Source organism: Mauremys reevesii, linkage group 13 (assembly GCF_016161935.1).
Source record: "Mauremys reevesii isolate NIE-2019 linkage group 13, ASM1616193v1, whole genome shotgun sequence".
In the NCBI taxonomy this organism is placed as follows: domain Eukaryota; kingdom Metazoa; phylum Chordata; order Testudines; family Geoemydidae; genus Mauremys; species Mauremys reevesii.
The window spans coordinates 49,056,932-49,080,542 of NC_052635.1; the positions used below are offsets into that span (position 1 = coordinate 49,056,932).

At 56.9% G+C, this 23,611-nt stretch overlaps 1 protein-coding gene across 4 annotated transcripts in view; it reads right to left on the reverse strand.

The window, feature by feature from the left end:
• Positions 1 to 385: 385 nt before the first annotated feature.
• CDH22 (cadherin 22) overlaps positions 386 to 23,611 on the reverse strand; it is a 188,539-nt gene continuing 165,313 nt past the window's right edge. For 2 of the 4 annotated variants that reach the window (XR_005587788.1, XR_005587786.1), the window contains 2 exons: positions 23,108 to 23,289; positions 22,519 to 22,614 (listed from right to left, as the gene is read on the reverse strand). Coding sequence is in view for 1 of the 4 variants with exons in the window: in XM_039498236.1 (XP_039354170.1) it covers positions 23,200 to 23,289 (90 nt within the window). In the remaining 3 variants the exon portion in view is untranslated. Of the gene's footprint in view, positions 403 to 22,518; positions 22,615 to 23,106; positions 23,290 to 23,611 lie in introns of those variants that run through there. The other 2 variants (XR_005587787.1, XM_039498236.1) reach the window with 2 other exon arrangements.

Consider the following 23,611-nt stretch of genomic DNA (forward strand, 5'->3'; position numbering starts at 1 on the left):
CAGCGGGCAGGTCCCAGCAAAGCTTGGCACTGGAGGGACTGGCAGGGCCTGTGGCTTTGTGCTCCAAGGTCCATGTGGAACAGTCAGTGACCCAGCCGGTCCTGAGCTTCCGCCAGGACCCACGTCTCCCCAGTGTACCTGCATTCCTGACGCTGGCAACAGCGCACACAGCCCCATGGTCCTGGTCCAGCCAGGAGCCACCTGGGGGGCAGAAGAGACTCTCCCTTTGCCTTCCTGAGGCAACTTCCTCCTGCTCTTTGCAATCCTCTGAGGCGCGCTGGGTGTTCTCCGGGCCCACGGAGTGGGCAGGGGCCAGCACGTGTAGCACATGATCACTGGGCAAGGGGCTGGGATGTTGTTATGGGCAGGCAGCAGGTGTCCTTCGGGAACAGGCTTAAAATTCTATAGAGAAAAAGATTAAAAACCAAGTGTCTTATCTAGAGCAGCCCCAGTGTCAGGGAGGAAATTATGAGTCTTATTGTCCAAGGTTAAGGAGTGAGAGCGGAGGCATGAAAAGGCAGGAGATAAGATGGAATGTTTTCTATTCAAATGAATGGACTCCACTCTCCTCTGTAACAAACGATCAGTGTCAATCTGACAAATTAATTCTGTGCTGAGATCCATTTAGAGCGCGGGCGGGGCGGGGGAGGGGGCCAGCTGGAGTGGCAGCATTTCTGCCTCAGCCACTTCAAAATCAAATTAGGGCAAGGGCAGAACTCTGAAATGAGCCCCCTCCCCCGCTCCACGCCCCAGGAGCATTTGCAGGACAACAGGGCCCGGGGAGGACCCCAGCTGGGCCCTGGGAAGGTTTGTGCAGCCTTGCGACAGGAAGCCATTTGTTCCTTGCGCAGTTAGATGCCAGCCACACGGCACCCCATGTAGCAGGGGCTGCCAGCTCCCTCTCAGTCAGTCACAGCAAAGCAAATCTCTCGCTGCAGCTTGCCGCTCGGAACTGCGGGCTGGTCCATCACTCCAGAGACGCCTGCTCTCTGGCTGCCTGGCCGGCCTGCACCGTGCACATTGCACAGCATTTCCTGCGCTGCTGCACCCGCTCTTCCCACACCTGGCCTTGCTGGGGCAGGGACCAGGTTCAGGCTCCCTGCGCAGCCCCGGCATTAACCCCGCACATGCTACGCTGGGCTGCTGTGCATGCTGGGACGACGCGAAGCCCTGCCTCTCCCACTCCCAGCACAGAGCAGAGCTGGCACCTCGCTCCAGGGGCTGAGGTCGGATCCAGGGGGTGCAGCCTAGGCTACCTGACCAGCAGCAGCCTCCCCACTCAGAGCCCAGTCCTGATCCTGCTGGAGTCAGTGACAATGAACCCAGAGACTTCAATGGGGCCAGGCTCAGACCCTCAACACACCAGACCAATAGAATGGTGCTGTCACTTCACCCGGGACCGACGCACCGCTAGTGCATTCACTGCGGGTCCTGCCTGAGGCCTTCACCCCGTGGCAGCTGGTGCAGTGGTAGCCACTGGGCCCGGTTGGGTAACAGGGGCACTTGGCTTGGGACCCTGCTCTGGCTGGCCGGGCAACACAGTGCCAGATCTCCCCAGCCCTCCCCGAGCCGCAGTCCCTGCCCACGGGCGGAGCAGGGTGAAGTGAGGAACGGAAGACGAGGCACAGAGAGGAAGATTGAGGGGCCGGCAGCCACGGACGCTGCAGCAGTGCAGCTCTGAGTGCGAGGGGAGAGGAGCTGGAGAGACTGAACCTTTATAAAGAGACAGTGATAAATGAAGTTCCACTGAAAATCAGAGTGAGCACGAGGCGGGAGGGAAGGGGGCAGGCGGGAGGCACTTCCTGGGGAGCAGCGTGTGCGCATGAAGGTCAAATGGGAGCCAGATCACGCTGCAGCGAGCAAGCGCGGGAAGGACCAGGAGCGAGAGTGACCTCCGACTGCGGCAGCGGTGCTGGCGGCCGGGCGGGCGGGGGACGACAGAGAACCGACGGAGCAGCAGGCAGGGGGAGAAAGTGGCAAACAGAAAGGAGGGAAGGGCAAAGAATTGGAGAGCAGAGCAGGTGTGGGGGAGACGGGCACTGGCCCCAGCCAGAAAGGAGACAGTTCAGGAAGCAGCGAAGGGTCCTGGGAAAACCTGTTAGCAAGTCGAGCACAGCCGCAAGGTACGAGCCCCTCCCTGGGACCTGCCTTTGCCACACACAGAATTGCCCCCGCCCTGGAGACCCTGAGCCGGGAGCCAGGCGCCTAGGAGACAAGCAGCAGTTAACACAGCACGCTGTCCCCTCACAGTTCGCTCCGTCCCTCTGAGGGCAGGGGCATCCCAGGAGATACCATCACCACCTCCCTGTGCCCACAAGAAGCTGCAGCCGCTGGCCTGGCTTATCCTGCCATCTCATCCTGCCCCCATCGCCTGTCCCTCACTTGGCTGGGCTGGGCCACGGCCACGTGGCGCTGGTGTCAGTGCAGAGTTCAGCGTGATGGACCATAACACAGATAACGCTAGTAGGTGACAGGGCAGGGCACCCAGCCAGCACTGCAGGCCCCAGCTGTGTACCATGCCAGAGACCACACAGATGGTGTCCCAGGACCTGCCCTCGCCCAGCGCCAGGCACTCGCCATGTCTGGGCTTTGCCAGAGGAAGAGCCACGTGGCTCCCAGCAGGTGCCATTAAGGGACAGCGCAGGAGGCAGCAGGGCAGAACTGTGTGTGAGTCGGGACAGCTGTGAGGAGGAGGGGGGTGAGCCCTGTCCCTGGGAGCCCATCGAGGGAGGCTAGTTCCCACGGGAGCAGAGCCTGGTGCGTGCTGGGCACGGATTCCCCACAGGGCGCTTTCAGGGGTCCGTCAGCGCTGGCAGAGCTGAGCAGGTGAGTTAACAGCCAACTCACACTGGGCCTGCTTTGCCAGCTGCTGCAAGTTAACCGTCTCGGCACCCCAGAGCCTTGGCTCTGCACTTAGCCGTGTCATGCAGTCTGGTGCACGGAGCCGGGTCACCGGTGATGCTCCTGCTGGGTAGAAGCCAGATGGCCATGCCACGCCAGCAAGGGTTAACAGCCACCCCAAGCTGGTCTCAGAGAGCCCAAAATACTCTGCCTTAGAAATGCTAACAACATCTCAACTGCTGAGATAAAACAAGAAAATGAGTCTAAAATGCTTTTTTAAAGGGAAGTCGCAAATATAATCCTCAAAGGGTTTTTCCTTTGGACTTTAAAAAAAATCTAAGATCTTCATTTCCATACCTTTTTAAAGCTAATTTGTGGAAAATTAAAATGGTGAGCCCACAAAGGCTGCATTTTAATTGAATCTTGTATCAGCCTTTGGTGAACGGTCTCTCCTGAATTCCTTGATTAGCTCCCTCCATTAAATCATTTTTGCATCGTTTAGCCAAGATACTGTCTTCAGTTGGGCATGGGACTTGGGGACCTGGATAACTCGGCTCTCCGCTGGAGCAGGACTCCAACTGGCACGTGATGCTCCTGAAAACAGTTTCCTGGATGTCCAGGTTTGCTGCTCTCCTTCCAAACCGCGCGCCTGCTCCCATGGCCGACACCCCCAATGCCCGAGGACTGTCCCATTCCCCCCACTGGCACATGCTCATCAGTGACACTGTGACAAAATGGGGGATTTTTTTTTTGGTGGTTTTTCAATGGTTTGCATGCAGGGGGAGTGGGACTCAGTGTCCCTGGGTGTTACTGGTTTAACGAGGTGAGGGGAGAGGGAGTTTGTTGTTACAGAGGACCGGAGAGGGAACTTGGGACCCCGGCCGATGGTCTGGAGGATGGAGACCCCAGCGACTGGTGCCCTGGAGACGCAGCTCAGGAGTCACAGCCGGTTCTGGCCAGTGGGAAGACAATGGGCTGTGAAGAGAGGACCCCGGTGACCTGACCAGCCGGTTCCGGCCAGAGGGGGGCTGAGAGGAGAGGAGACCCAGGACTTCCTGTTTACGACCCTGTTTCCCTGGAGAGAAGTCAATGGACAGAGGGGGCTTGGGGCCGGGGATATCGGAGGCCCAGCTGGGAAGCAGGGGGGCTCTGGGCTGGCGAGGGGGAGCAGGCAGAGCCCACCTGGCTGCAGGGGAGACTGGAATGTGCTGTGCTGAGGGAGGCCAGGCCTGAGAGTTTCCTGTGCTGGGTTCAACTCTCAATAAACCCTCCTGTGTTACGCTGGCTGAGAGTCACTCCGGGCTAGAGAGCCGGGTTGCGTCAGCCCCTTCGGGGGTGGAGGCCCCGGGGGTCCAGAGTGAGGGGACCCCCTGAGGGGGCCCACGGCAGAGACAGACGTGCTAAGGCTCAGAGAGGTGTGGCTCCAGGCACCAGCTTATCAAGCAGGTGCTTGGGGCAGCAACTCTGGAGTGGGGCGGCACTTTCAAGTATTCGGTGGCAATTCGGCGGAGGGTCCCTCACTCCCGCTCGGAGCAAAGGACCTCCCACTGAATTGCCGCAGATCACGATCGTAGCTTTTTTATTTTATTTTATTTTTTGGCTGCTTGGGGCGGCAAAACCCCTGGAGCCGGCCCTGCAGAGAGGTGCGGCTCCGGGAGCTGGAGGGGCCTAACCGCGAGAGACAGTGGACTCCTGAGAAGGGCTGTTTCACTGAAAGGGGCACCCCCCATGGGGGCCAAGAGTGGACACGATCTGTGAGTCTGTGACAGACGCACACACAGAGCTCTCCATGTGCTGCTACACGGCCGCTCGGGACGTGGACCGGTGCCTGCACAATACTGCCAGGGGGAATGGGCAGACACACGCGAGGCCTTGTGGAGCAGGGAATTGCTGAGTCTCTAGCCTGGGCAGTTGTTAGCAGTCACACGGTGTCACGGAGTCCCCGGGCGATGCTCTGGAACTGCTCCCTACAAAGCCAGTCAGGACTCTGGTGAAGTCTCCTCTCCCTCGGAGCAGCCTGTCTGCAGGGCAAGAAGCTCACATGGCTTCACCTCCTGGGTCTCTCCTTGGAGCATTCAGCATCCTCTGCCCCTCCGTGCGCTTCCCCCAGCGAGTCCTGCCCCCCCACTGCGCAGTCAGACGTGACTCTCAGCCAGCCAGGAACACAGAGGTTTATTAGATGACAGGAACAGGGTCTAAAACAGAGCTTGTAGGTACAGAGAACAGGACCCCTCGGCTGGGTTCATTTTTAAAGAATCCTTATTGAGGTTGCAGAACAAACCATCCCGATGTGTAGGAAGAATAGTAAATATGGCAGGCGACCAGCTTGGCTTAACAGTGAAATCCTTGCTGATCTTAAACACAAAAAAGAAGCTTACAGGAAGTGGAAGATTGGACAAATGATCAAGGAGGAGTATAAAAATATTGCTCAGGCTGCAGGAGTGAAATCAGGAAGGCCAAATCACACTTGGAGTTGCAGTTAGCAAGAGATGTTAAGAGGAACAAGAAGGGTTTCTTCAGGTATGTTAGCAACAAGAAGAAAGTCAAGGAAAGTGTGGGCCCCTTACTGAATGAGGGAGGCAACCTAGTGACAGGAAAAAGCTCATGTACTCAAGGCTTTTTTTGCCTCTGTCTTCACGAACAAGGTCAGCTCCCAGACTGCTGCACTTGGCAGCACAGCATGGGGAGGAGGTGGCCAGCCCTCTGTGGAGAAAGAAGTGGTTCAGGCCTATTTAGAAAAGCTGGATGAGCACAAGTCCATGGGGCCAGATGCACTGCATCCGAGGGTGCTAAAGGAGTTGGCCGATGAGATTGCAGAGCCATTGGCCATTATCTTTGAAAACTCATGGCAATCGGGGGAGGTCCCGGATGACTGGAAAAAGGCTAATGTAGTGCCCATCTTTAAAAAAAGGGAAGAAGGAGGATCTGGGAAACTACAGGCCAGTCAGCCTCACCTCAGTCCCTGGAAAAATCATGGAGCAGGTCCTCAAGGAATCAATTCTGAAGCTCTTAGAGGTAGGGTGACCATATATTTTATAGGGACAGTCCTGATATTTGGGGTATTTTCTTCTATAGGCGCCTATTACCCCCCACTCCCGTCCTGATTTTTCATACTTGCTGTCTGGTCACCCTTCTTAGAGGAGAGGAAAGAGATCAGGAACAGTCAGCATGCATTCACCAAGGGCAAGTCATGCCTGACTAACCTAATTGCCTTCTATGATGAGATAACTGGCTCTGTGGATGAGGGGAAAGCAGTGGATGTGTTATTCCTTGACTTTAGCAAAGCTTTTGATACAGTCTCCCACAGTATTCTTGCCAGCAAGTTAAAGAAGTATGGGCTGGATGAATGGACTATAAGGTGGATAGAAAGCTGGCTAGATCGTCGGGCTCAGCGGGTAGTGATCAATGGCTCCATGTCTAGTTGGCAGCCGGTATCAAGTGGAGTGCCCCAAGGATCGGTCCTGGGTCCAGTTTTGTTCAATATCTTCATTAGTGACCTGGAGGATGGCAAGGACTGCACTCTCAGCAAGTTTGCAGATGACACTAAACTGGGAGGAGTGGTAGAGTCCTGCACTTAAGTCAGAAGAATCCCATGCACTGCTACAGACTAGGGACCAAGTGGCTAGGCAGCAGTTCCGCATAAAAGGACCTAGGGGTTACAGTGGACGAGAAGCTGGATATGAGTCAACAGTGTGTCTTTGTTGCCAAGAAGGCTAACGGCATTTTGGACTGTATAAGTAGGGGCACTGCCAGCAGATTGAGGGATGTGATCATTCCCCTCTATTCGACATTGGTGAGGCCTCATTTGGAGTCCTGGGTCCAGTTTTGGGCCCCACACTACAAGAACGGTGTGGAAAAATTGGAAAGAATCCAGCAGAGGGCAACAAAAATGATTAGGGGGCTGGAGCACATAACTTATGAGTATCAGAGGGGTAGCCGTGTTAGTCTGGATCTGTAAAAGCAACAAAGAATCCTGTGGCACCTTATAGACTAACAGACGTTTTGCAGCATGAGCTTTCGTGGGTGAATACCCACTTCTTCGGATGCAAGTGACTTGCAAGTGACTTGCATCCAAAGAAGTGGGTATTCACCCACGAAAGCTCATGCTGCAAAACGTCTGTTAGTCTATAAGGTGCCACAGGATTCTTTGTTGCTATAACTTATGAGGAGAGGCTGAGGGAACTGGGATCATTTAGTCTGCAGAAGAGAAGAGTGAGGGGGGATTTGATAGCAGCCTTCAACTACCTGAAGGGGGGTTCCAAAGAGGATGGATCTAGACTGTTCTTAGTGGTACCAGATGACAGAACAAGAAGCAATGGTCTCAGGTTGAGTGGGGGAGGTTTAGGTTGGATATTAGGAAAAACTTTTTTCACTAGCAGGGTGGTGAAGCACTGGAATGGGTTCCCTAGGGAGGTGGTGGAATCTCCTTCCTTAGAGGTTTTTAAGGTCAGGCTTGACAAAGCCCTGGCTGGGATGATTTAGTTGGGGTTGGTCCTGCTTTGAGCAGGGGGTTGGACTAGATACCTCCTGAGGTCCCTTCCAACCCTGATATTCTATGATTCTATGGCATGGGGGGAGGAATGGGAGGGAGGCATGGGGGTGCTGCATGGGGAGGGGGAATGACACGGGGGAGGCATGTGGGTAGGAAGTGGGGGTACGGGGAGTGCGCTGTGTGGGGAAGGCATGGCATGGGGGGTGCTGTGTGGGGAGGGGGAATGGCACAGGGGAGGGGAGGAATGGGGGAGCATGGGGGGGCTGTGTGGGGAAGGGGGAATGGAACGGGGGAAGGGAGGAATGGGAGAGCACAGGGGGCGCTGTGTGTGGAGGGGAAATGGCATGGGGAAGGTGCCAGGGGATAGCGTCTTGTGACAGGCACAGCGTGGGGGCCCGGCCTGCAGGCCGAGCACTCTCCCTGCCACATGGCACTCAGGTCACCTTGTCCTCCTGCAGGCTTAGGGCCCAGAGACTCGCATGCTGCTGCTGTCCCGCTCTCCTATTTCCACACTTAATGGGATTGGCTGGCGTTTCCCTTGTTTGAGTTAATTCTCCCAGCTCAGAGGGCTGACTCCAGTGTCCCCCCTGCCGGCGGAGGGGACACGCTGGCCGCCAGGGTGGGGGCTGGAGGGACGATGGGAGATTTGATGCAATCCCTGCACCGTGCCCAGAGGTAAGTGAAAGTCCAGCACCTTTGGAGGAAAGAGCATCTACAGCCCCGGGCCCCGCAGAGCACCAGCCATGCAATCTCCCTCGGGGGCAGCCAGCAATGGCCGCGGCGAGACAGGCCTGGAGCCTGACACCATCTCGCTTGGCAGCCCGACGAAGCCTTTACAACTGACGCACCAACGGTTCTGGGACGTGCACTGCAGGAAGATGAACCAGTGGGAATTCCTGGCACTTCTCTTTGGGCCCGGATCCTCAGGGACCAGCCTGCATGGCAGTGCTGGAGTCTCCATGCTGCAGCTGCCAGATGGAAACAGCTCAACGGAGCGCTCGGCAGCCAGGCTCCAGCCTGAGCCCGTGCCTGTTCTGTGGGTTCAGCCTGTTTCCAGGCCCTGTCCCTCCTGAGAGGTTCCCCAGTGCTTCTCCCAGAATATCCCGCTCCCCCTGCAGATACATGACCCGTCACACAGTGCTGCACGGTGCTCGATTGGCGGGGATCAGCACATGGGATGGTGGGAGCACCTCCAGGCAGGCAGCTGGTGCCAGGCATTTGCACCAGTTACTGGGGATTTGGACACTCGTTTTATGCTCGTTTAGTTTAGAAATAAAAAGGCTTCTTTTGAGAACTTAGAATTTGCCCAAGTTGTCCCAGGCCTTTGGCTTCCTGTGGTTTGAAGGATCCTGATTTAGACACAACATTTGAAGCATCTATGCACAGCAAGGGGACCTGCTGAGCCCGCCTGATGCTCCATCTCCTCCCATGGGCAGGCCAGACAGATCACAGCCACCAACTGAGCCCTCAGAGCTGCCTGGGCCCCTGGACAGCCAGGGTGCCACCATTCACGATAGGTTTTTCTTAAAGTCCCAGCTCTTGGAGTCAGGTGATTATGGGAGACTCCACTGCCATTTAAAAACAAACAAGAAAAAGTCCTCATGAGTGCAGAGAAAAGCCAGAAAACACAACCCCAATATCATGTCAGGAGGCAAAGGAAGAGAACAGTTAGAAATATAAATCTCATGACTTTGAAGCCACTGTCCCGGCCAGCACTGATGGGCCCTGTCCTGCTGGAGGATGCTCCCAGCCACAGGCCTGGGGATTGGATTGAGTGCATTCACGTGAACCACACTGGTGCCGTGACAAACTGTCACAGAGTGTGGGGGAGACAAGGCCCTGCACCCCCGGCTTCCTGCGACTCACCAGGACTCTCAGCCAGCCAGTAAAACAGAAGGTTTATTTAGACGACAGGAACACAGTCCAAGACAGGTCTTGCAGGTACAGACAACAGGACCCCCCTTAGTTAGGTCCATCTGGGGGCCCCAGGGAGGCCTGAGCCCCATCTGGGCTCCTCTCCATTTCCCCAGCGGTCTCCAAACTGAAACTCCCTCCAGCCTCTCACTCAGCCTCCCCCCCCCCCCGACTCCTCCCCCAGCCTTTGTCCAGTTTCCCAGGCAGAGGTGTTACCTGGCCTCCAATCCCCTTCCTGGGTTCTCATATTACGTGCTCAGGTACCCTCCCTCAAGGCCAGTCTCCCATCCCCCAATGCAGCCAGTCCCAGCCAAACTCCCCTGCAACCTTCCCAGGGCAACACTCCCCACTCAGTGTTCAAAGAAAACATTAAGAACATTCCCACTTCCTAACATCAGCCCTCTGCAAAAGCCTCCAGACCTTTTCCAACATGGCCTTTGATGGGGCTTGGCAAGGGGTCCAGCAAGATCGGCCACATTCCTGGCCTGGCACATGCAGCCCCAACCTCACAGGGTGGCCATGTCCCCGCCCACGTCCCCAGAGCATCCGGAACCTGGCTCACCCACTCCCCTCTCTACAAAGCAGACTTGCCCCGTGCCTCAGCTGAGCGAGCCCCTGCTGGCTGCCCGGCCCGACCCTGTCTAGCGGGCTTTGCCAGTGCCCCTGTCGGGCTCTCATGGCCTGCAGATTAAGACAGATTTATTTAAAGTCCTTTTCACCCCATTAGATTTCTCTGGATTAACCTTGATCTTAGTAATAGATGCTATAAATGTAAGTCCCGCTCAGGGGGATTTTAGCCATATGTTCTTGGAAGGCAGCGAGTAGATAAATTCTTAGAGAAGGTCTTACTGAGTGATTAGAAAGATTTAACCTCTTCAGGGCTGAGCATCAAAGCTGTCATGTCTCAGGAACCTGCCTGCCCGGCTGCAGGACTCAACTCTGGGGCTGCCTCAGACACCCATGCCCAGTCCAGCAGCCAGGGGTTCGCATGCTTCGACCAAGCCCACCCCTCTGCGGTGTCGCGCGTCCCTCGCCTGCCCTCTGTGCTACAGAAGCCAGGAGCCGTGATGAACGGACTGGTTACAGTCTGGAACAGGGGTGGCCAACCTGAGCCGGAGAAGGAGCCAGAATTTACCAATGTCACAGTAACACGTCAGCAGCCCCCAGTCAGCTCCCTCCCAGCTCCCAGCGCCTCCCGCCCCCCGGCAGCCCCACTGATCAGCGCCTCCCCCTCCCTCCTGATCAGCTGTTTCCTGGCATGCTGGAGGCTCTGGGGGAGAGGGGGAGGAGCGAGGGTACAGCAGGCTCAGGGGAGGGGGCAGGAAGGGCTGGAGTGGGGGCCAGGCCTGTGGCAGAGCCAGGGGTTGAGCAGTGAGCTCCTCCCGGCACATTGGAAAGTTGGCACCTGTAGCTCCAGCCCCAGAGTCGGTGCCTGTGCAAGGAGCCGCGTATTAACCTCCGAAGAGCCGCATGCAGCTCCGGCGCCCCAGGTTGGCCAGCCCTGGTCTGGAAGAACCAAGAGTGGCGTGAGCTCCTAGGCAGCATCTCACGCTCCAGGCTGGCGCAGTCAGTCGTGCTAGGAGACCCAGGGGAGATGGGCACGTGCTGCTGATCAGAGCGATCCATTAGCCCTTCCCAAGCCCTGGGCCTGACCCAGGGATGCTGACGCGCAGAAGAGATGAGCAGCCCCAGCGTGTGTTTGCTCCAAGTGTCCTACGGCGCTTTACGCTCCCCACCTGAGCCCAGGGAGTGCAGCTCTGCTCTCAGCCAGGGGAACGGGACTGCAGCGGGGCTAGACAGGAAGCTCTTCCCGCCCCTGTGACCAGCCCCACAATGGGGTCCAGCGTGGGAATGCAGAGAGACGAGCAGATGAAACAGGCTCTGCAAGGTCCCACTTACACACAAACCACCGCCATGCTGATTGCACAGCCTGCTGCTGGGTCGATCAGCCCTAGGCCAGTCAGAGCTGTAACTCACAGGGCAGCGTGGACAGTTCTCAACTAACCCTGCTGAGAAGAGGCAGTAAAGAGCCCAGTTCTGCTACTCTGCCACTTCCACCAGCCTCTCCGGATGGAATGAGGTGGGTCCAAATTTTCCTGGGCCCCCTCAGCAGCCCGGCAGGTTCACCAAGATGGAGGGATTGGAACCAAAGGTTGAGCCAATGTTCCCCTGAAGGACAGAGAGTCTAAGAACACCAGTGCCTGCACAAACGCCCTCCCCGCCCCGTGACGGGAACCGGGAACTGTGGAGACACCCAGGCCCGGGCCCCATCCCGGTTAGCCCTTCGGGATGCCACAGCACTAGTAGGTGTTGGGTCCTCTATTGGCTGCCACAGGCACCCTTTGCCAGCCTGCCATTGCACATCACATCTGGGAGCGCGCGGTCACAGGACAGCAGGGCTACGTGGCCGTCACCAAGCTGTCTGGGCTGCCCCTGCTGGCTCACCAGACTGCTGTGAGCTGCTGGATCCCCCCCTGCCCCCGGCTCGGGAGTGAGATCCGCTGTCTAGCATGGTAACCTGAGTGCAAGCAGCCACTGGCCAGCCCTCGCCCCAGGACTGAGCCCTGAACCCCCCCGTAGCCTGAACACGCCACCCAAGGTGTAACCTGCTGGCTCCCGCTTCCCAGAGCCAGGTGGTCACACAGCGCAGCGCACCCACAGTGCCGACCCACATCTCCCCCACACTAACAAACCCTGATCATCTGTCCCTGGCTCAGTCTCCACACTGGGGCTCCCTGCCCCGGCAGCTGCGAGACTTCTTCCAAAACACAGCACCTCTGCCCCAGGTCAGCTTGTACCTTTGACCTGGCCAGTCAATGCCTGCTATTTCCTTTCCCTGCCCAAAGAGCCCGTCTCTCTCTGGGGCCTCCCCATGTCCGTCCTATTACAACCTTTTGCTGTGGCCACCTGTCTTTCTCCTGCTTGGGTAACTTCATTTCCACTCTCCCCGCTTCCCCCCTTCCCTTCCCACAGGAGGAGGAAGCAGCTTCTCTCAGCTCCAGCAAATGCTTTGTCCCAGGGTGCTTCTGGCTGAATAGCCCGCGCCGGGTTCTACCAATCCTGTTCCATTGTCCTGGCCTGGCAGAGACACCGCCCTGCCCCCCAGGGCGGATACACACAACTCACAACTTCCTGACATCAACCAGGGAGCATTGGGATCAGCTAGTCTGACCTCCTGGCTCACACAGGCCAGGGCACTGCCCCACAATGATTCCCAGAGCAGAGCTTTTCACAAAACTTCCAATATTGAGTTACAAATTCCAGTGATGGCAAATCCAGCCTGATGGGTCCAACAGGTAATTATTCTCTTCATTAAACCCATACACCTTATTTCCTGTCTGAATTTGCTTATCTTCAACTTCCAGCCATTGGATGGTGTTAGCCCTTCCTCTGCTAGACCGAAGAGCTCATGACAAACCGTTTGCTCCCCAGGTAATCGTGCAGTTAGAACCTCAGCTCACCCGTTACCAGGGAGCAGTCGTTCAGCCAGAGAGAAACTAGCGTGAGTGCTCCAGGGCTCATCTCCGGCAGCTCCCCGTCTCTCAGCGCCCTTGGCCCTTTCACAGCAAGGAACGGAGTGAATGTTGCATTAGCCAAGGGGGCCCTGGCTACAGCCCCCACTGCTGGCAGGCGCTGGGGGCAGGGAGCACTGACAGCTTCCACTCCTCTCTGGGGAAGCTGAGGCCGTGCCACTCGTGCCACTGGGCAGGGAGCAGAAACCCAGGAGAAGCCAGGGACCTGCCTATGCTGAAACCCTTGTTTCCCAGCCCTGGGGTGCAGCTGCAAGGCAGGAGCAGCCCACACCAAAGCCTGGGTCCCTTCAGGCTAAGCCTGTCTAAGGGGGTGGGGGGCTGCGGACAGGTCCTGTGTGGGCAGCCCATGTCCCCCCACGTGTCGGGCACTCCCCTGTTGGGAAGGTAGGTTCACCTGGGGAGTGCTGTAGGGAGGGGCTCATTGACCGGTCAGCTGGTGCTTGGCTGGGGCAGGGTGCTCTGGGAAATGTAGTTCCACAGGGACTGGGGGCTGGCTGAGTACTGGCTACCCCCCCCCCCCAGGTGGAGACAGTTCATCATTGATTTGTTTCCTGTTTCTCTGGTGCTGACTTTCTGCCATCTGTCTTTGTAACCGAGCCCTGACTTTGCACCTGAGTGCGCGACGCTCACAGCAATTTCCTCACAAATCCCTCAGGATCATAAGTGCCCCAAACTGGATGATTAGTATCAAGCATCTGAGCTCTGCCTAGTATGTCCTGGAGTGACTCTTCAGTGCGGAGAGGCCGTCTGGCTCTGAGTGCTGCCCTCAATTTGTGGCCAGGGTGCGCACGAGAGCTCCCTGCTTCGCCCACCGTCAGGGAGAACAAAGTCTCTCCGATGGCCCTGGGCTGCTGTTATTCGTTCAGCACTTGATGGCTCCGAAACAGTTAACGCTCTGAGTGATGAAGGCAAAGATGGGAAACTCACGGAGCTATTGGGAGGGGAGAAAAGAAGGGGAATATCTGTGATAGCTGCAGCATGCAAAGCAGCATCTCCCCCAAACGCACACGTGTGCACAAGCACACACAGAAGGTAGCATGTCAAAGCAGGAGTCGGCTCTTTTCCCCGGCCCTTCCCCTCCTGCTGCTGCTTTTAGTAAATGACTAGAAGCTCAGGCCATTGCTAGGGACCAGGTGGCCCCTAGCCCTTGTCTGAGAATCCCCAGCAAGTTCCCCGCCGCTCACAGCTAACGTCAGAGACAAGGTGGGGCATGGCATTTAGTGGTGTAGCAAAAGCTGGGGAAAGAGATGAGCTGCCAGATACGTACAGAAGAGTAAGCTCGAAATTTCCTCTCTCCCCCCAGCAGAACCTGGTCCAGTAACTGCCATGTCAGCCCCTCCCCCCGCCGCCCCATCTCTCTGATATCCTGGGACCTACTCTGCATGCAGCTAATACTAGAGTCTCATGTGCAGAGCTCAGCTGTCAGGTTAGGCTGGGGAGCGATGGCGGAGCGAGAATCCATTCAGACAGGGGGCAGGGGACTACACTGAACAGTAAGGAAAAGAGAAGGCGGCTTGCTGGAGTGATCCGTCCTGGGGAGTCACCGGGTCTGAATTCTCAGGCTAGTTTGTTAACACACTGACGCCCAGGAAGTAACTGGGCTTTTGCTGCTGATCTGCTGCAGAAATGCTCACAGATCTGAGTCCATTGTAAGGGCTGGGGGCTGGTGCCTCTAGTTTTCCACTCTTCTGCTTCTGTTCATCACTGGGTGCTTTGCAGGACCCAGCAGAGGAAGGTTTTGTGGGGTGCAGGGCTGAGCACAGTAATGCTTTGGCCAGGAACTCGGCTCTGGGAGAGTCAGACACATCCAGACTGTTACAGCTCCCTGCTCCTTTCTGGTGCCTGCAAAATCGTCTCCCCAGCCCAGCCTCATGCCAGGCTGGAGTGATGGGGCTCCCGGCAGTTCTCCCACTGTTGCTTTTGGGGGAATTCCGTGGCACAGTTCAGCACAGCCGGTAGCCTGTGGGTCTCAGGCCAATTCTGCAGAGGTTTTTATTTTCTCTGAGCTCAGCTGGGTGCTCTGAGCTTTTCTCCCTTGGTACCTGGTTCCCGCGTAGCTTGAGGCAGCTCTGTGCCCACATTCCTAGGTTCACTGCAGTATCGTTTTACTGCACCACTGACCTTGCCATTGCTTTGTCCCTTGCTGATTCAGCCTGCTGCGGCCTTGGTATATTAGCCGCTCCAGTTAGATTAGTATTTGCATTTCCAACTTTTAATCTGGTGCCTGGTGCTTCAGGCCCAGCGAGCTTTGCACAGCTTGGCTTTGCATGGCAGGAGCTCCTGGTATCATAGGTGCAGGAACTAGGGGTGCTGGGGGTGCGGCCGCACCCCCTTGCTTGAGGTGGTTCCATCATATCCAGGGTTTACAGTTTGGGTCAATGGCTCTCAGCACAAACTGTTCCAGACCCCTGCCTGGTATGTCGTGTTGCAAAGGGCTCTCACTGAGCAGGATTGGGGGATGCCCAGAGCTCGGGAGCACTGCCTGCTGTGAGGCTGTCCATGTGGGGATGGTGGGCTGCAGGGCTATGACATCTGGCCAGTCACCCACCCTAGGGCTTGCCAAACCAAGGGGACGGCATTGGCACTTCATGGTGCAAGGGCTGCTGGCTGGCTCAACACCTCCTGTATGCAGAAGGGGGGACTTGGCGCTGCAGTCAGCATGGTTATAAGATGCACACAAGGGAATAAAATGCAACACCTCATAAAGACTCTTTACAAAGTGTCCAACCGCAGAGACTGAGCCAGCCCCTCTGGGCCTGGTGTGCAGAGCCTGGCCATATAGCCAGCCTGGCTCTGTCCCAAGCCCAGGCACTGCACTGGCTCTCAGGCAAGGGGCCTGCTGTGCAGACCAGCAAGGGATACAGGGCACTGGGAGAGTCCAGGCGATGGAGATAACGGGGAGAACAGACCCAGCAGCTGCTATGCCCATTGGGGAGCCTCCCTCCTCAGCAGCCCTGGGCACTGGGGCTGCGGAAGCCCGGCTGCAAGAACACGTTGTGCCGCGGCGCTAGATCATCCAGGCAGTTCCATAAATAACGGCACTTCCTGCGAGGCTCCCCCGCCCTCCCGCCAGCAGACATGCAGAGGACGCCCAGCCGGGCCACAGCTCCAGTCTCGGCTGGGAGAACTGCCTGATTCTGCTGCTCTGTCCACTTTTTCTCCCCTCTTTGTCAGTGGCCACAGGTGCTGCTATGAGCTCCCGGTGCAGGACCATGCTGGTTCCTCCCAGGAGCCTGGGCCCCCGGCGCACACAGGATGGGGCGGGGGGGGGGGGAGTCAGAAAAGGGCAACAAGAATGATCAAGGCTGGAAAATCTCTGCTACGGGGGGAGCTGGCAGAGATTGGGATTGGTACCTTTGCGAGGGGGTGGAGCAGAGGGGGCAGGATACCAGTCTATCCAGTCCTTGCTGGGGCAGAGCAGTGAGAAAGGGGGCATCCGTTCTCTCTGTCCCCAGCAGACACCAGGGAACGGCCACTGACATTGTTTGATTCACCTGTGGAACTCACCCTTTGCAATCCTCCCCGCTGGTGTCTCTCTGGTCACCACAATGTGATCCCTCTGCTCCTGCAGTGCAAACTGACTCCCCTCTGCGCCCGCTGCCAGCCCTCAGGCTGCCCCAGCCGCCTCTGCTCTACACTGCACGTCTGCATGGCAGGCTAGGTGTCTGCAGCGCCTGTTTCTGAGCTCTCCACGCCCCCTGCGGCTAGTCCTCTGGCTGCACTGGTGCTTGGCATCCTCCCAACTTGGTCTCCTGGCCTGGCACTGGGTCCTGGAACATTTGCAAAACACCCCACACGAGAGGATGTGATTTCACTAGGGCTCTCACTTGCTTTGCTGGGCTGGGGCACGTGTTCAGGCAGAGGACGGCAAGGCAGGCAGCAGAGTGCCACGGGAGCTGTGCTCTCTGGGACGCCTCCTGAAAGGGACTCGAGAGTCGCCTGCTGAATGAAGCGGATGTGGGCAGGAGGCAATGGCAGCACCATGCCCGTTTCCATGGTTTCGCCAATGAGCGTCATCCTGGTCCTGACTGCCCAAGCTGCCCCACACGGGGACCGTGCGCCTGGCAGCATACGCGCTGCGAGCATGTGAGCCAGTGGGATTCCTCGCATGGTGCTGAGGCTGGGAAAGGCTGGCCCAGGCAACGCTAGGCCACACCCCTGTGGGGGACCTGTACCAGCGGGGAGCTCTTGGCAGGCTGGGCTTCTGCAACGCACTGACAGCACAGCGGGGAAAGTGGCGCAGAATCAGGAGCGTGAGGCCTGGCCACGGCTCGTTGGTGGCACCACCTCAGTTAATCCCACCGTGACGTCTAAAGGTCTCTCCTGAGCTCCCCCTGCCCTCTTGAGACCGAGATCCTGCAGCGAAATGTGCAGAGAATGTTGCCTGCTGCCATGAGCTGTCACCTCTGATTCTGCTGAATATTTAAAACCGCTCTGAATCCAAAGTGACAAATCCATCATTGACCATCTGCCACTCTTCCTGGTCGGCCCGCAGCACTTCCTGGCATTTCCAGCTCGGCCCTGACACGAGCCAGTAGCTCCAAGATGAAAGGAATCAGCATCAGCAGCCTGACAGGGCGCTGCAGCCCTCCGCAGCCCCCGGCCTCCTTAGCATTGCTCTCCTAGAAGGGCCAGAGATCTGTGAGGTGTCCGACCCGGCTTGCCTGGCAATGACTCTCAGCTGCATCTCAGCTGGCCGGGAGGGGCTCTCAGGGCACCGGGTGCAATGCACGGAGACGCTCTCCGCACAGGGAGAAGGGTGTTCCCAGCCCATGTCCCAGCACAGGTGGGCTCAGGGCCAAGCGTGAGGGTCCCTCTGGGCTCCAGGGCAGTCTGGAGATGGGGATTCAGGCTGGACTCTTTCCTGATAATCTGCCCCAGCTGCACGAAGGGATGTTCAGGACCCCGGGGGCGAGCCAACTGCGCCATTGGCAGAGGGGTGAATGGGCAGGCCCAGCTCCTAGTGCTGAGGCTGAACAGGGAGCAGCAAGGAGGGGAAGGCCAGGTCTGGGCTATCTGCCCCTCGTGGATCAGAGACACCACGAGCAGCAGCAGGGTCTGGCCCCCAAAGCTGGTCAGGGACGCCTGGGTAGCGCGTGGAGCCCTGGTGACCCACAGAGATTCTCGTCTGCTGAGTTTGTGCTGCTCCAATCACAATGCAACTTCCATGGTGTCTCCAGCTGCCAGGCTCCCCTGAGCATCGGAGCCCCAGCCCCAGCTCTGCTGCCGCACCAACCCTCTGGGACATCGCTGTCACTTTGATTCACTTGCTTCCTAAATGGACTGGAAGGAGTGGTGCTCACTCACCCGGGAGGAGACGTCTGCTGCACGCCCACTGGGTCCCAGCTTCTCTCCACCGTTAATTGGGTGGGGCGGGGGCTGTTTCCCAGGGGATCCATCCCCACTCTCTGGGCCCATGGGACAGCCGCAGTCTGCAGACTCACAGACCCCTCTGCTCCCTGGCGGTTTAGGGCAAGAGCGCAGGAAGGCTGCAGCAGATGAGGTGAGAAGGACTCATCTTGCGCCAGCAAGTCCTGAGAATAGAATAAAAAATACAGCCCCAGCCTCTCCCATCTGAAATCGCTGTAAGGAGCGGGGCAGGAGCACTGGCTGGTGGGGGGGTGGGCTCCCAGCTACTCCAGCCCCAGCTTCTCCCAGCAGGGGGTGTTGTGGGGAGCGGGGCAGGAGCGCTGGCTGGTGGGGGGATTCCCGGCTGGTGGGGAGTCCTGGAGACTCGAAGAACACAGAGGCCGCTGGTAAATCTGCGCTGTGAGGAGCTGCAGAACTGTACCTGGGGTGCTAAGCGGCTCCTGCATCGCCCCCGGCAGAGCTCTCCCTGGGAAAGGCCCAGGGTCCTGGTCCAGGGCGGACGAACACCTGGGCTGCCCCATGTGCTTATTTGCTGTGGGGCGGCTCTGCCTGCAGAGACCATTGCAGCCGTCCCTTGCTCTCTGACAGTCAGCAGCTCGCAGGCGCTGCATGGGAGTTGGCAGAATCCAGAGGCCACAGTCGCTCCTTGCTCTGTGTCCAGACTCGACACTGGTGGCAACGGGGCTCTGCCTGGAGATGGCGGCAGATGGTGCTGGCAGAGGCTCTGTCCCTGTGCCCAGCGGGCTGGGGCTTCCCCTTTCTCGCCGAAGCAGGTCAGGAGGGGAGGGAGCCTGGAGGGTCTGTTCTGGCAGCACAGTCCCTCTATCGGTTCACACCTGAAGTTCACACTACCCGAGTATCTGGCACAGATCTGCAATTTCCAGTCAGCCTGCTGCTTGAGCTAATTGTGCTGTAATTGCTGAGCTGTATTCCCTCCTGTTCCACTGAGAATTGGGGTCCTTTCACTTGTTTTTTTGGCCAGAAGAGAAATCCCTCGTCTGGACTCACAGCTCAGTCCTCCAGCCCATCTGGACTAATGTAAACTCCAGGCAGAGGCAGCATTCATGACAGTCCCTTTGCTAACAGGCTCCCGCAGACGCAGCCTCTCACCCTGATCCTCTGTGCTTTAAAGCCACTCAGCCGTATGGGGGAAAGCCAGAAAGAATTCCTAGTGTTTGAGGGGGCTGCTGGGGCGGGGAGACTGGGAAATACAGCAACCACCCACAAAAAGCCCTTCCAGGAGCCAGTGAGGGAGATCCGGGCCCAGAGGGGCAGTACCAGAGGATGTGCCAGCAGCAGGCAGTCTCACCCATCCAAGCCCTACTGCTAGCACGTGCAGGGCTTGCCAAGCGCCTGACGGCCGCTTCATCAGCAGAGTGACAGGCCCAGCTGCCCAACGCCACCATGAAGGCAGGTTAGCTGACACCTCTCAGCCACATGACTGGGGGAGGCCGTGTTGCCAAGCAGGTCGTTGTGCAGACGGACCCCATGTGTAGAGAGGTTGGCCGCACATATTCCCTGGCCAGTTTGGGACCTGTTCAGCAGAGTCTAAAGCTGAGATGGCCCATCAAACCCGGCAGCCGAACTGTCACACGAGCAAACCGTCCCAAACAACTTCAGCACCAAGCACTGGCCGCAGCCCATACGGCCCAAACTGGAGACGGGAGCCTGCAACCAGAGCAGCCGCAGATGCAGCAAGCCCAGCCGGGAATGTGAGAGGTCCCCTGCTGTGACTCGGGAAGGGACTCTGGTGTATTTACATCGGTTTCCATTTCACTAGAGAAAAATGTTCCCTGCCCCAGAATGGAAGGGGTTAATGGATACTCAGGTGCTGCTGAGCTGGGCAGGCCCAGGCAGACAAGGGCTGGGCTCAGGTGCTCCTCTCCAGGTGGCTCAGTTGCCTCCTTGCTCCTCCTTTGCTCATCTCCTGATTAAAGAGAAACTTGCACAAATGGAGCCCAGCGCAGGGCACTTGGCTCCTGGAGAGCCTGGGGCATGAGCCTCCCGACGCTGATCTGGAAGAGGCACTGGCGAGCACAAAGTGAAAGAAATGACCATTCTCATTTTAATTCCAAGGAGACCACACTAGTGGACAAGGCTGGCTCCCAGACAACTCCCTGTCCCTCCAGCATGCTGACGCTGCAGGAGCAGCATGTCCTCAGCACTATTAAACCCTGCCAGGCCGTGTCGTTTTCCAGCTCCCGGGCCGGCCTGTATTCCCACAGGACAGGATGCCAAGGGGACTGGACACAAGGAGGAATCTGGCTTAAAGGGAACCCTGCTCTGTAGAGAGGCTGACGCACAGGCTACGCCCAGAGAGAACAGCCTGCGCTCACCCCTCTCCCTGCCCTCCTGGGTCTGCATGGACTGAGCTCCCTGCTCCAGGGGCAAGGACTGTCATGCAGCCCCCGCCCCTAGCAGCACCATGGTGGTCCCAGTACATCTATTGCATGCTGCCCTGCACTTCTGATGGGAGCAGGTCTCATCTGCCCCAGCTCTGAGCATCCCAAATGCCTGGAGAATCCCAGCTGGCAACGTGCGTGTCTGTGGCCAGGGGAGGAAAGGGGCTGGGCCAAGCCAGGCTGATACTAGCCACCTCTAGGCAAACCAGCGCAGAGATCAATGGAACAGCCTGAGTGGCTCCAAAGCAGGGAGCTGTGTGAGCAAATGCACTTGCCAGCCCTGTGTGTACATGCAGAGTTTGTAGGTGCAATTCAGAGACCTAGTTCCTGGTTTCCTGTTTCTGAAAATGTAGCCAAGCCACTGAAGCAGGGACAAGCGCCACTCCCGCACAGGTGCCCACACACAAACTCACTCACAGAGACACACACGCTGATGCGCACACACACTGATGCATAGAATCATAGAATCTCAGGGTTGGAAGAGACCTCAGGAGGTATCAGGACCAATCCCCAACTCAATCATCCCAGCCAGGGCTTTGTCAAGCCTGACCTTAAAAACCTCTAAGGAAGGAGATTCCACCACCTCCCTAGGGAACCCATTCCAGTGCTTCACCACCCTCCTAGTGAAACAGTGTTTCTTAATATCCAGCCTAGACCTCCCACACTGCAACTTGAGACCATTACTCCTTGTTCTGTCATCTGCCACCACTGAGAACAGTCTAGATCCATCCTCTTTGGAACCCAGTGCACACTCACTCAGAGACACTGAGGCACACACAGACATACACTGATGCACGCACACACACTGATACACTCACAGAGTCACACACACACACATTGAGATACTCACACATGAACATGTAGACATTGGCACTCTCCCCCTCACAGCCTGGCGGGGGGTGCCCAGGGCCCATGCAGGGCTTAGAGCAATGCGGAGAGGGGCAGGCAGTCACAAACACAACTTCCTCAGAACTTCCAAACAAATTCTAAAAGAGGGAGGCAGGGAAGGGTCCCCTCAGAACCTTTCTTCCTCCTCACTCCACTTCTGTGGCTGGCAGGGGGCATGTAATCAGCACTAATCAGTTACTTAAATAATTGCTGAGCCCCCCTGCAGGGAAATTATGGCTAAAGTGCACCCAGAGCTACAGTGTAACACAGACAGCAGGTGATTTAAAGACACTGTTTCCAAGAGTGAGGCAGGGGGTAAGACATGGGGAGCTGCAGCTCACAGGAGATAGATAGATAGATAGATAGATAGATAGATAGATAGATAGATAGATAGATAGATAGATAGATAGATAGGGGGTGTATGGGGATAGATAGATAGATAATGTATTTTTAAATGGTCAAAATCAGAATGAAATGTTTTGACCCAGCTGAAATGAAATGCATCAATCGACCCGAAATATTTTTCCCAGCGATCAGGGAATTTCCCATGAAGCAGAGAAAACAGTTCCTGCCCAGCTCCAGACATGTGTGTGTAGGCATGTCGGGGGTAGGGGGGAAGGGGCAGGGAGGGGGGGTTGCATCCTCACTGCCATGTCTATTGGATTCGCCAGGAGAACGAGTCTGGGAGGGTCACTGCTCAGAGCTGCTGTGTGACACCTTTGGGGTCTAGTGCCATGTGTGGCCAGCTGGAGCGCTCTCTGGAGGGCTGGCTGTATCAGCAACTGATCTAGGGCCTGGTGTATAAGGAGTTCCTAGCTCCCCCGGCCCCACCCAGGCTGTCCCAGCAGGATGCTCTAGAAAGCAGCCTTGAAGAAGCACCCCAATTTTCAGACACGTAGATGGACGCTGGCTCATTCCTGCACACCCAAGTTCTCTCCAACAGACCGGAGTCCCGGTAAATCCCCTGCGTAATCACACTGACAGCTATCACACTGGAAATAAATAGCTAAAGGGACTCTAGGTACATGCATAAATACTTCAGCTTTGTGCTGTACCCCATTGCTCTGCTCATCTGTAGCTGTAATGCACATTTAATAAGTACTTATTCATTGCACGGCTCACCCTAATACAGGAGTGCAGAGGTTTCGCTGAGTAAGCAGGAAAACAGCTTGGGCTGTAATAAAAAGGGAGGGAAGGGAGTTAAAAGAAAATTTGCCAGGTAATTAATTATCAGGCTTTGAACAGCCATACTTTTTTTATTAAACAAATATGCAAATATGGTTTAAATGGCTGTGTTAGTGTTTGGGTTATTTTGCTGCATGACAGTTAATCTGTAATAAGGCAATTACTTTTCTCCTCTGTGCACGTGTGCATGTGAGCAAGTGGGTCTCTGTGTTTGAGTGCATGTCTGTGTGTCTGAGTGCAAGTCTGTGACTGCGAGTGCATATCTCTGTGAGTGTGAATGCGTGACTCTGTGTGTGTGCACGTCTCTGTGAGTGCATGTCACTGTGTGAGTGTGCAACTGAGTGTGAGTGCACATCTCTGAGTGTGAGTGTGCATCTGTGAGTGTGAGCACATCTGAGTGTGAGTGCATACCTGTGAGTGCTCTGTGGTCACGAGTGTGTGTGCACGAGTGCATGTGCATGCCCAATACACTAGTCTCTCACCACTCTGCTGTGCTCAGTTGCTGTCTGTTGTGTCCACTGCTTTACTTCTACCGATTTGCTGCATGCGTCGTTTGCCCGGATCAATCCGGGGATCAGCACAATGCTGGGCTGGAGAGGCAGGGCTGGAAGAAGGCTGGACAGGTGCTGCCAGTGCCCCGCCATGCAGCACCCTGCCTCTGAGGCTGGGCAGGGTGACAAGAGCATGTCACACTGATGCGCCATACTGGCTGCCAGGCCATATATGTCACCCCTGTCCAGCTATGGAGAAGGACCCGTCGTGCCCGGTGCTTTAGCGACACTGAGCACAAAGACGGCCCCTGCCCCAGACAGCTCACAATCCCAAAGACAGTAGGTGGGTACAACTGGCAGAGAGGAAGATGAGGACACGACCCTGGCTGGCAAGCGAGGGAGTGGCCCCTGCCCCTGCTAGCCCCTGTGCAGTGCTGTGCAGGTGTCAGGGCAAGAGCTGACGGACAATGAGGCGGCTCTGCAGAGGTTTGGGGA